The 12,500-nt window shown below is 43.3% G+C and overlaps 2 protein-coding genes across 3 annotated transcripts in view; one reads left to right on the top strand and one right to left on the bottom strand.

Moving 5' to 3' along the window:
- The window catches only part of ndst3 (N-deacetylase/N-sulfotransferase (heparan glucosaminyl) 3), a 64,790-nt gene that overhangs the window by 32,459 nt on the left and 19,831 nt on the right, over positions 1-12,500 (bottom strand). For both annotated transcript variants that reach the window (XM_015943623.3, XM_054744795.2), the window contains exons 3-4: positions 11,457-11,611; positions 7,940-8,125 (exon numbers count right to left, since the gene is read on the bottom strand). In XM_015943623.3, coding sequence (XP_015799109.3) covers positions 7,940-8,125; positions 11,457-11,611 — 341 coding nt within the window. The remainder of the gene's footprint in view (positions 1-7,939; positions 8,126-11,456; positions 11,612-12,500) is intronic.
- Positions 1-12,500, top strand: part of prss12 (serine protease 12) — a 137,987-nt gene that overhangs the window by 111,349 nt on the left and 14,138 nt on the right. The gene's annotated exons all lie outside the window — the stretch shown is intronic.

Here is a 12,500-nt window from a genome sequence, read left to right as displayed (position 1 = left end):
CCCAAATGACCAATGGCATGTCAAATGAGTCATCAGTTGTTTTCTCTGTCAGAAATGGAACATGCCCACTACTTGCTGCTATTGCCAAAAGAAGGCAGCATAAGCTATATTTGCTGCACAGAGAGCACAGAAAAGTGACAGAAGACTCCTGAGAGAGCCTCCGGTGCCTTTGGAGCCTTTCACTCATAAGGATGACTTCATTGCAGCTGTAAGAATTTAAAAAATGCTGCAGATGCACTAAAGAAAGAATTTATTTCTTCTGGTGATTAGTTAACTCTTGCTGCTGCACAGCATTCATCCCTCTTCTTGAAACCTGTGTGGAGCTTTGGTGGCTTGCTGTTTACCAAATTGGGAGCAGATTGAACAGATTGCTTTTAATCCCATCTCAAGGAGCTGCGTGCATCTCCCTTAGCAACAAAAACACCCAAACACAGCACCGTGCCCCGCGCGAGTTGCGTGCTGTGCATTTTGGATTAAGGAAAATAAGAGTCTAACACATCTCTCAACTCATTCAACAGCAATTACACCACTGTGTTGGATTCACCTCTCACGTTTGATTTCAGCTCTCCCAGCAAGCCAGAGCTGGATTTGTGAGTTTGCATAAATCCCTCTTTTAAGATGCCACATGCATGCATTTTTCTGATGATAAATAAGACGTTTTCATTGGCTTATTAACAAAAAAGATGGAAAGAAGGAATTAAACAAAAGAGGAAAAATATAAAATGGCGTCTTTATAGCTAACTCCTTGTGGAGCACTTCTCGGTGTGAAATAGAGTAACGGCTGGAAGCTCTGATATTGGTTTATCTATAAAACATGGCAGAGTCATTCACACACACACACACACACACACACACACACACACACACACACACACACACACACACACAAGTGAGAGAGAAGGCCACCATAGCCACAGACACTCAGCACTATTTCACCAAACCAATTATCCACAGAGCTATAGCTCAAATTGATATAGTACATTTTAAAAAGGCATACACACACACACACATACACACACACACACACACACACACACACACACACACACACATGCGCGCACACACACACACTCAACACAACCCCATATCTCAGTCTGATTTGCACTGATACTGTAGGTCCGGTGGGTGGCTCTCAATCTGCTGACAGAGACACACAAACACCAATTTTGCTGCCTTAAGACAACTTCCTGTCCTCCTCTGAGAAAACAAAGATGGAGCGCACAATGGGGGAGAGAGATTAATAGATGGAAACAGAATTGGATGTGAAAAATGAGAAAGGTGAAGAAAACAGGTAGGAAGTGGCTAACATGTTGGCAGAGAAGAGCTGGGCACCGTTTCGACTTTTAAATTGATTTTGTTTGTGTTTTTGTTTTCTTTTAATCCAGACAATAGAAATGTACACTTTTGGAAAGCCTGTTTTGCCCATAAAAATCACCTTTTTTAATTTTTGCACTTAAATAATATAAAAATAATTCAAAAGGTCCGGATAAATATTAAGCCTTGTCTGCAGATTAAAGTTTAAATAAAAGACAAACTCTAAAAATTCCCTTTGCAAACTCCTGAACCAAGGTGTTTTCACTGGGTTGCACGGTGTAGATTTATGTAACAAATGTGTGCACAGCTGCTCAGAGTTCACTCAGCAGCTGTTGTGTCGTGTTTCGTCATGTCACATGGTCAACTTCTCTGGCAGCAGCAGACACATCCTGTAATCTACAAGAGCCTGATGTAATTAAAACTCAAGAACAGTCTGAGTTGTGATTCTGGAATCTGCTCCTCTGTCACAAATAAGGTTTGATTATTTAATTAGCTGTAATAACCTTGTTATTGTATGTGTATTTTCTTGCATCTACAAGAATAAATAGATTTAGATGTTGCTAAAAACATGGAAAAATAGTCCTGCCTTGTTTTTATCTGAATTGGATAAACACTTATGTGTTCAGTTAATTAAAACCCAGTTGGATGAAATCATAAAGCTTTCATATGGAAAAAAAATAAACATACATGATTAGAACAAGCTGAACTGAAAGCTCAGAAAAAAAGATTCACCAGAATCCCAACACAAAGACACCTGAATGTTACACACGTCCATACCACATTTTTTTGTTGTTATGTTAGTTATTTAAACTTGGAAACTCTCCAAAAGGATACTTTACAAATTTTTCATATTTTAAATCATTTTCTTGAGCCAATATGTGCTAAAATGACCTGTTTTTTCCTTTTAAAATGAAATTGTTTATAGAAGAGCAGGACGGTCTCTCTTTCTCTCTCTGTCTCTTAAGCTGGTTTAAGAAAACAATGGCACCACAGAGGCAAAATCAGGGAGCCTTTGGTCATTTATAAGTGATCATGAGTTTTTCACAAACGGTTAAGCAGTGAAGGGGGTGTGAGGGGGGTGTCTAAGCTGTGGTGGCAAACCATTTAGCCTGATGGGTGCTCGTTTTTCTCAGTCAAATGAAAAAAATATTGATGTTTGAATGAGAAGTTGACAAGAGAGGATGTCTGCATCGCTCCAGTTTGCCATCTCAGCTGAAACGGGGACTCCCCGTGTTTACTTCCATTTTTAATATTGTTGCCAGCCAAGGCTGGGTGGACATTCCACACGTTACCGCTCTCTGTTGAGTGAAGGCGCGATGTTCATTCAAAAGTTCGGTGTTGCAGTAAAATTACTATCAAGCATGCTGGAACGAATGGCACGATAATCTCGCATGGCCACCGGCATTAAAAGGACACACCATGGCAGCAGCATTACCCTGTTATGGCACCTCGGTGTGTCTTTTGAAACCTTCTTTCTGAAGAGTTTCCCTCACCCTGCAGTCTGACTTGGAGAAAGTAGCGTGATCAGCAACTTAACATTAAATATTCTCATTTTCTTTTAAAGAAAAAATTTGGCGAAGTTCGGCTGAATTAACCTGATTTACAAACGTCCTTGCTCCCCTGGAATAAATAGGAAAAATATAGGGAAACATCTAACCTCCATAGGCTTCAGTTCTTTAAAGGCAATAGAGATAACCAAGTACCTATTATTAGTGGTGAGTGGACTTTTTATTTTAAAGGTACGTAATTTCCCTTCAGTCTGTATAACTTCCTTATTTTAAGTGTAGTTTCCTGGTTTAAAACAAAAAATATTATATATTTTTAATAAATACATTTTTATTTCCTTTTCGTGTTAAAACTATTGAGCGTTTATCTTTGTTAAACGACTCGTGGATGAATTCTGTGACACTTCTCAATACCATATGATTATTAATGCATAATAACACATAGCAGGCCGTCAAAAAAGAGCTTGTCGTGGTGCTGAAAAGACGTCAGATTAAATGGCTGTCTCTTACAAATGCAGTGACGGGACATAAAAAATAAAAGCCAGAGTGATTGGAAAATTGATACAGCCGTCTCTTTCTATTGTCCGCCAGAAAACCAAACATGGCAGAAAAACGCACGCTGATCATTTAGGTGTCAGATCTGATTGGTTCTTTTGTCAATAAGAACAAACTTAGAAAGTGACTGACAAGTGAATAGAAAGGAGGAGGAGGAAGGAAAGAGGGGCGGATTGGTGACGAAACATGCTTGTGTGTGACAAAAGTTTTATTCTAATGTTGTCTTGATTAATGATTGATGATTAGGAGCATGAAAAACTGCTCCTGCAGCAACACACACACACCCTGCAGTGTTCAAACACACATAAATCACAGAAATGTTGGTTGCAGCACTGAGAGGCCGACAAATATTGAATCAAGTAAGCTAACTGTTCTTTGGTAAGGGAAGGTCAAATATCCCATACCCATAAGCATAGATAAACACACGGAGGATACACACCACACACACCATTGATTTTCTGTTAAGAACCACAAGAAACAATCAGCACACAGTTTAGTATTAGGCTTAGTGCTTTTTGAACAGAGACTGCAGTTAAACACTTTTTCTAAGATCATAGCAGCGATGCAACCCAACCAAACAGGCTGCTTGGAAATTTATTATTCATGATTTTAATTTTACTTAGCAAATATTTTTGTTCACTATGGGAGGGCGAGTCCTGATGTGGTTAAAGTTTAATTAGGAACCCCATAACAAAACATACCGGAATGCTTGGACCAAAAAGGCCTTTGGTTGGTATGTTTGTGGATATTGTTTGACTAATTTCACTGCTTAAGCGAGTGTGTGTGTGTGTGTGTGCGTGTGTGTGTGTGTGTGTGTGTGTGTGTGTGTGTGTGTGTGTGTGTGTGTGTGTGTGTGTGTGTAATACAGCCTATTTCAGAGATTTTTTTTTTCGTGTCCTGTCTGGCTGTGAAGCAAACAGAATTAAGGTCTGAATGCTGGTGACAAGCCTTAAAGATTTACTCTCAGATGGAGCATCAAAGCATCTGCTTTTAATGTCACGCCTGATACTTAAAACTTTATTGTTATTGTTCCCTGAATGCTTTGCAATTTCGACCTTACAGAGGCGAAAGAGAAAGGAAGAGACAAAAGGTGGGTGGGGGCTCCACGAAAACAAACAACCAACGATGAACAATAGTCTGCTTCCAGACCTGAAGAAAAGGGACACACAGCAATACAACAGGAGCGAGCTATCACTGCGTCAACTTGATGAAGAAATGTAAAATCAACATAGTTTTACTGAACAATCACACGATAATAAATCACAGCGCATTTAGTGCCAACCACAGCCTTAAGACATGTGTTGAACATGCCCAAGTCTATACTCACCATGTGAGCACCTGTGTGCCTACTCGCGCTTATTTATGTAAGGTTTCTCTATAGGGGCATCCAATAGAGAGTGTGAGGGGCCACAGATCTGCCCCCAAAAATGCATAGGAAATGGAGGGAGCTCCAAATCCCAGAGATCCAGGACCTGCCCCAGAGCACAGGGGCCCCAGGGAGACTGTGACCAGAAAAGGCCCTGCACCCCTCAAGAGGCGCAGAGGATTGCCCCGGGGGGCCACAACCAGCAGCCAGCAGAGTCCTGGGAGATATCAGTGGCAAGCCCACAGGCCTGCCTGCAGCCTCCCACCCCCCAGCCAGCCGAGCCCGGGACCCAGCAACCCGGGACCTAGGGTGGTCCACCCCCGCCGGGGACCCAGCAGAGCCCAGGGACCCAGATCCCACCAGGCAGCCACCGGGATTGATCAGGCAGATGACAAAAATCTTAAACCCCCTGACCCGGGAGCCACGAACACTCAGGCAGACCATGGCACCACACTCCACACCAGGTGTGGCAGTGGGAGGGGAGACGAAGATGTATAGCATCAAAAGAAGTCCCAGGAGAAGGGAGGAGTCAAAGGCCCCACCTGACATACACAGTCATACACAGACACAGCCACACACTCCCTCCCTCATGCTCACACATACACATGCAACCAAAGACTTACAAAAATGCATGCCGGACACCCACTCTTGCTCCCCATACACACCCTATTCACTCTGGTCCCGGTACTGCTGCACAAAGGGTACAACCATCACCGGTTCCCAGAGTTTGACCCTTTCTGCTGGGGTGCAGATGAGCAGGCTCCCCTGCCCAATGTTGAGCAAAGCAACCCACCACCCCAGACCCCAACCAGACGGCCAGATCTCCCCCTCCTAGCCTCCAACCCCGGGAAGCCAATTGACAACAGAGGTTTGCTAAGACCCCTAGTCTCCCTCCGCCTGCCCCACAATAGTGTTAGTGTGTGTTGATGAGGTGTATTCCATGGCTGTGGTGAGTGGGCAGTGCGGGCATCGTCTGGCCTATGCCAGCTAATGCCACCACACTACCCTACTTGCACCCACAGCCCTCAGTGTCTAAGTGCAGTTTAAATTGGAAGTGGGCACCGGCACTCGGGATGAGGCTGAAAAATCCCCCTGCCAAATGCTGTTGAATGTGCTCACTCCCAAGGCCCTAAGTGTGTGTTTGCATGGAATGTCGTTGGTGGAAGTGTAAGGTGCAAATAAAATTGGGGGGCAGGTTGCCACAGGAATGCGGAAATGGGGCCCATACCCGCGCCCCTGACTTGCCCACCCCCCAAGGTCCTACATGCATGATTGTGTGATGATGTGAGGGAGCAGGAGGAGAAAAATGTGTGGGGATGGGGAGGAAAGGCTGTTTGGACTTAAGCCCTCCAGGGAGCCAGCTCCCCCACTGGCCCCAATAGGCACCTCCATTGCTAAAATGCCACCCAAGGCATGGAGACCCCAGCCCATCTTGCCACGGCCCAAAGCAGCAGCATCACAGAGCCTCATGGAGTCCGAGGGCACCAACCCAGCCCCACCCCAGCAGAATATCTACTCCCATCCCTGCATTTGCACAACTTCCAGAATATATAAGACATAGGACATCCAGGTATGGTTGGGTCCTCCCCCTCCTGGACATCCCCCTCCCCTGTGATGGAACAGCAGAGGAGCCATGGTCTACCTGAGGCCCCTGAGCCCGGGACAGGCACTGCCACATGCTCCTGCCTTCTTCCCGGCAGCATACATGTTAGGACCCGACCCCCAAGGCCCCGCCCAGATCCCCATACGGGGCTGGCCACCCCCACACCCCGAGTCCCCAGGTCCCCGCCCAGACCCACTCAGGGGCAATGCAGCCGCCAGGCAGAGTTTTTAGACCCTAAATTGCGAAGATAATTTTAGCATTGTAGTTGATTTACTCTGCTCATCTCACATGGACTGACACTGGCTGATAGGGCTGCAACAATGAATTGATAAAAGGGATAAAAATCGATGAAGAAATGCATTGGCAACGCATTTGGTCATCGTTTTGTTGCATTATGCAACTTTTTTTCATGTCACGCTACTTTTATTTAACAGTCAATAAGCGCAGCTCATCAATAGGTGGCAGAGCAGATCGAGGCACATCAGACTGAGAGAGAAAGCCAGGGTTTTGATGAGGAGCAGGACACTTAGAACGTGGCACAAGCAGGAAGACCTAAGAAAATAAAAACTTCAAAAGTTTGGGAGCACTTAATGTTAAACCATGCAAAGACCTTGGTCACCTGCAACATATGTAAGTCAGACATGGCATGGCACTTTAGCATTTCCAGTAGCTTACTACTGAACATGTTAAGGAAATACATTACATTTTACTGATTAACTATGGATATATTTAGGTGATATGATGTTGTTTTGCATGCTATTGAACTGTTTTCTAATCATGTTTTGTTGTTGAATAAAAAAAAGAAGGAGAGAAAAAAGTTTCCCCAGCAGTTTTTAAAATTTCCCGTTTAATCCGTTTAATCTGATTAATCAATTAATCGAGTCGAGACCCCATCCCATTCATCGATCCAAATAATCTTTTGTTGCAGCCCTACTGGCTAAACAAACAAAGAAAGCAAAAGCACAGATTAGTCCTCATATTTTAAACAGTTTACCAATTAATGGTTGAAAACTTAACAGTGGAAAGCGCGGCTAAAAAAGAAAAATGTACTGCTGAGACCAGGATTATGAACCTGCCCAAAAGTGCATGCCAGCCCAGTAGTCTAATCACTATACTACCAAGTCTGTTGCCTATGCCACATGCCCTGTGCTGGCCAGGGAGACAAGTTTCAGACCAGAGACCACCTGGAGCAGAAAGGAGCAGGGCCTGATGCTGGGAGCAGCAGGTGGAATGACGTACAACTTCTCCATTAGGTCATTTCAAGTATTAAGAAAAAAACATCTAAATTTTCTGTTGAAACAGGAAAATGCATGAATGCAGCTAGAAATGGGTTTGGGGGTAGAGGAAGCAACACTATTAAATGCTAAAAAGCTCCAAAAAGTGAATCTTCCATGATTCCCTTTAATTTTTTTGAGCCTCACAAAAACTGGCGTTCAAGTCTAAACAGGTTTCCCAGTTTGTACAAACATTAGAAACAGTTCAACTGATCATTCGTGAAGTGAACGATTGTGAGGAGGAGCACACTGTGGGTTGGAGTCAAGGCTTTTCATAAATGAATTGGGTGTTTTCTTCTATGGTAATTCTGATCACGCTCACCATGATGTTGTTGTGGATGAAGCCTTTGCGGTAGCGGGCAGGTTTGAGGTGGGGGTACTCTTCAGTGCTGGTAACCCGGATGTTCCAAACGCGCCTCCACGCCTCATAGAGCTGCAGGTGCACAGGGTAGACGCCGGAGTGGTGAGGGGCCACGGCGTAGCCCATGTCCACGGGGATGTTGTGCTCCTGCAGGGAATGATGGACACAGACATGAAGGTTATATAAATAAATACAAAAATTACGGCGCATCAACGGCTCGTGGACAGAGGACTCTGGGGCACGTAAACATACGGAACCGAACGGCTTGACCTTGTAGGAGAAGCGCATGGTTCATGTTGTGTGTGTTATGGTGCTGGCCTTCGGCTTGGAAATGAGACAAATACGGTGTGTGTGTGTGTGTGTGTGTGTGTGTGTGCATGTGTGTGCGTGTGTGTGTGTGTGCATGCGTGCGTGCGTGTGTGTGTATGTGCAAGAGCTTGAGGGTGGATGGCTGCTGCAGCACTGAGAAGACTGATGGTGTTGTCCTTTGCTCTGACACACACCTACACACTGTCAAAGCTAAGCATCAGCGGCCAGGGGATGGAGTGAAGTGTGAGTATATAAATGTGCATGTGTGTGTGTGTGTGTGTGTGTGTGTTTCACCTTCAATGGAATAAAACAAACCCTTTTGTCTGTATTCTGCATGTGAAATCACAGTCAAATCGACTGTAGTCACATGATCATCGAACATGCGCCATTACAACTCAGTGAAAAATGACAGAGAGAAACAAACAACAAACAAACACTTAAGTTTACAATCTTCACAATAAGGAGATGATGTCAAAGTGAGCAAAAATGTAACAAAACGTGTGCATTCGTTTTTCTTTTTTTGATTAAAGCCACACATAACCAAAGTTTCAACTATCCTCAAATCAAAGTGCTGCAATTTTATTTAGCAGAAAATGCTATTTTCTTTACCGCTCGATTAAAATGGGCTGCAGGGGACCCATTAACTCCTAAGAAAGTCAGCTGGCAATAGTTAACTTTAAAAGATTCTATTTCACCAATTCAAATGACTGAAATGCATCAAGCATTGGAGCAACACAATCCCACTTCCTTACGAAATCAGTAACCATAGCAACAGCGATGGAGTCAATGTCACTATGTCACTTTGCTGCAACAATTAGCAAGCATGTGCGATGTATGCACAAAAATAAGTTACAATCTGCCATATTGTAATCAAAGCCTTCATGGGAGATAGGTGCAAAAGCAGTCTTTATTAAACGATCACTTGATAAATTAGACATGAAAGAACAAATATGATGGTAAATTATTAGAATGGTATTGACTAAGACAGGTGTGTTGACACCTTCAACAGCAGGGGGTGGAGAAGACATCTCAGGATAGTTTTCTCAGTTGACTGCTTATTGTGCTTTATGTCAGAATCAGAATCACAAGGGTTTTATTGTCCTATGTGTAATTGCTGCAGAAGCTGTTTCTCTAATTATTACCACTTTATATTATTATTTTATTGTTCTTATATTCTTATTTTTTACTTGTGTTATATATATTTTTTTCTTTTTGCACCAAGTATCACAGCAATTTTGTAATGTTGTGATGAAAGACATGTCCAAGTCACTTAGAACTGAGGAAAGAGCCCCAGCCAACTCTGCTTCAAACACAATCTTCGTTGTTTAGGAGAAACTGAGCATTGAGGTGTGTGACGTACACTGCGCAGCACTGATTGGCTGTTCCCAGGGGGTGGGGTTATTTGAATGGGAGAATTACCAGGCCCTTTGCTTCCCATAATAAAGCATTAGCATGGCTGGCCAGGCTTGTAGACACTAGGGAAGGCTGGGGAGACATTTCGGGTGTTTCTCAATTTCAAGGAACCTCGCTTTGATGCTTTGGTCCCACCCTGGATGCCTGGGAGATACATCATCAGTAGCAGTCAAGGCGTGCTCTAAACGGTTAATCACTGTTGCCTTGCAACACGAAGGTTGCAGGTTCGAAACTCGGCTGTGGCCTTTCTGCGTGGAGTTGCGTGTTCTCCCCATGCATGTGTGGGTTTCCTCCGGGTACTCCAGTTTCCCCTACAGATCACAACATGCCATATGGGTTATAAATTGTAAGCCGCTTTGGATAAAAGTGTCTGCCAAATAAATAAGCATAAACATAAACATGTTCATGTTCTACAGAGGTGTCTGTCTTCCCTTTGTTAGCCGTTTAGCTAACTGAGCAAGATTGCATGCGAGTTGCCTTGTTGCTTTCTCTTGGTCAAAAATTTCCATAGTCCGCGGCTACTTCGAGGGCAAATTTCAGTTTATCTATTGTTGGTTAGCTGCTTGGTAGTTGCAGCTTCGTTGGCTAGCAGGTAGTAACTTGCTTACATATTTAATTTAACCAACTATTTAAAAAGTAAAAGGCTCGTTAAACATTTATATGACCATTTGACCAAGGAAGGACAGTGCCCTCATGAGCAAGGCGCCTGATCTAGCAAGACATCGCCTTGCTAGGCCAGGCGCCATGACATTGAGAATCAACCTTCAGCTGTTAGATTAACTCATTCACTGGCATTGACGACAAAAGTCGTCATTTTCAATCCAACCATTCACTGCATTTGCATTTTTTTTACTGTGAGGACGTCTGAACGAACCCCCGCACCGTAAGAACAAACATCCCAGCTCTCAAGCCGATCTTCATCTGCATACGTCACATGATCAGGATGCAGAAAATCCATGTGTTAGGAGATCGATTTGGGCTGCTGCTGTTAAAAAAGGAGAGGCGTGAACTGGAAAAGCTTTTGCCGATCACAATTCGACAGCGGATTATGAGAGAACAGATAACGCTCGAAACGCGCTGATTCTTCCTGATGTAAGAGGTGAGTCTACTCTTTGTTTTGGTAGCTTTGATGTTGACATCATCATCATCATAGCGACATCATAACGTTCTGTGACTCTTAAAAAAAACAATAAACACGCTGGGAGCGAAGGGCTTTTCTGATCAGGAAACAGCTGGCAGTGAATGAGTTAAGGCGTTATAAAAGACAAACACACAGTGAGGAGATAGGTTTTGCTTTCTGTTCTACAAACGGACACTAAGGAGTGCTAAAGGCAAGCCAAAACTGCCTAGTCTCCTAGTTTGACCCCAACAACTAATTCCTAATATTAAGCACCTCATTAGCGCTTATCACCTACATAAAAATGTGACACCAATTCCATATTGTACATGGATTTTATGTGCAATATAAAACCTAATATACTTTATATTAGCTGATTAAAATATCACAAAAGGGATGGTTTTGCTTTGTGATGCTATTTTCATGTCAGAGTAAATGCTTGGACTGGAGAACATCCCATTCATTATCTGCTGCAATGAAAGAAAATTAAAATTAGTTACAGAAACAGACGTCTTTGAATTAAACACAATCACAGGGGGGGGGGGGGGGGGTATGATTAACAGGACATACAAGAGGGAAAGCAGCAGCAGAACAGACAGCTGCAGGAGATACATGTGCGTGCTTGGGTATCCATCTCACCAGAGCAAACTCCTTGTTGAGGACCATCTGCTCCAGCAGCGAGGACTCGTTGTGGAAGAGGTGAGGCTGCATGTGGCTCCACATGTGGGGGAACCACCAGAACTCATCTACATACTTCAGGAGTAGATCATCTCCTTCGTCCTCCTCCGCCGTGCCTGCATGTATGAAAAAAAAAAAAAAATTACATGCACAAGGACGAAGGACAGAGAATGAGAATACAAGGTCAGATAACTTTATTGAATAGCATCTCCTTAATATTATGCCTCCTTAAAAAGCATTTTGGACACGTTATTAATTGATTACGTTCTGTTCCAGAGTTACTTTCATTTCTGTTCTAGTGCATTTTCCACTTTTCTGATTTTGCTGCAGATTTAGACTTTAAAGAAGGAAATCAATTAGATCTGACCTTGGTGTTAGCGCTCCCAGAATTCACCACGCTGCACCCGGACCTCGTGAGTACACCTACATAAATGTTCCAATTTCTCTTTATGTAAAGAGGCACAGATTTATTTTTGCAAGAGATTTCGAAACACTGACTGTTTTGTAGCACGTACGTTTGATGCACAACTGAAATCGACTTTGTGAAGCCTGCATGTTCATATCCAATGCTTTGAGTGCTTGTTGGCTTGTGTAGAGATGCAAACATGCTGAATGCTTCACAACGTTCACATTTATTTAACACCAAATACTGTATTACTGCTAATTTTCATGGATTGGTCACAGAGGTAATCGTGTTGTTGGTTTAGTTTGGTTTGCAAAATGCTAAAAGCAAATTCGATTTGCAAAGAGCTGTAAAAATCCTCTGTCTTGTTCTCATTCACTAAATACAATGATGTGTAACTTAGCATTAGAGTTCAAATGACTGTGCAAACAGTGAAAATAGTGCTGCCTTGAGCATTTTCAGTTTGTCACCAAGATCGGACGTTTTTGCACTGAAAACACATAGAGTGAGTAGGCAATGAGAGACGTTTGATCATCTTGTTCATAAACAATGGAGTCAGGACACTCTTTGATGTACACATAGCTTTTGAGGTGTGGACTGTG

This window comes from Nothobranchius furzeri, chromosome 6 (genome assembly GCF_043380555.1).
Source record: "Nothobranchius furzeri strain GRZ-AD chromosome 6, NfurGRZ-RIMD1, whole genome shotgun sequence".
NCBI classification, from domain to species: Eukaryota; Metazoa; Chordata; class Actinopteri; order Cyprinodontiformes; family Nothobranchiidae; genus Nothobranchius; species Nothobranchius furzeri.
Note: the sequence above shows the minus strand (reverse complement) of the source record. Positions and strands in the feature narration are given on the sequence as shown.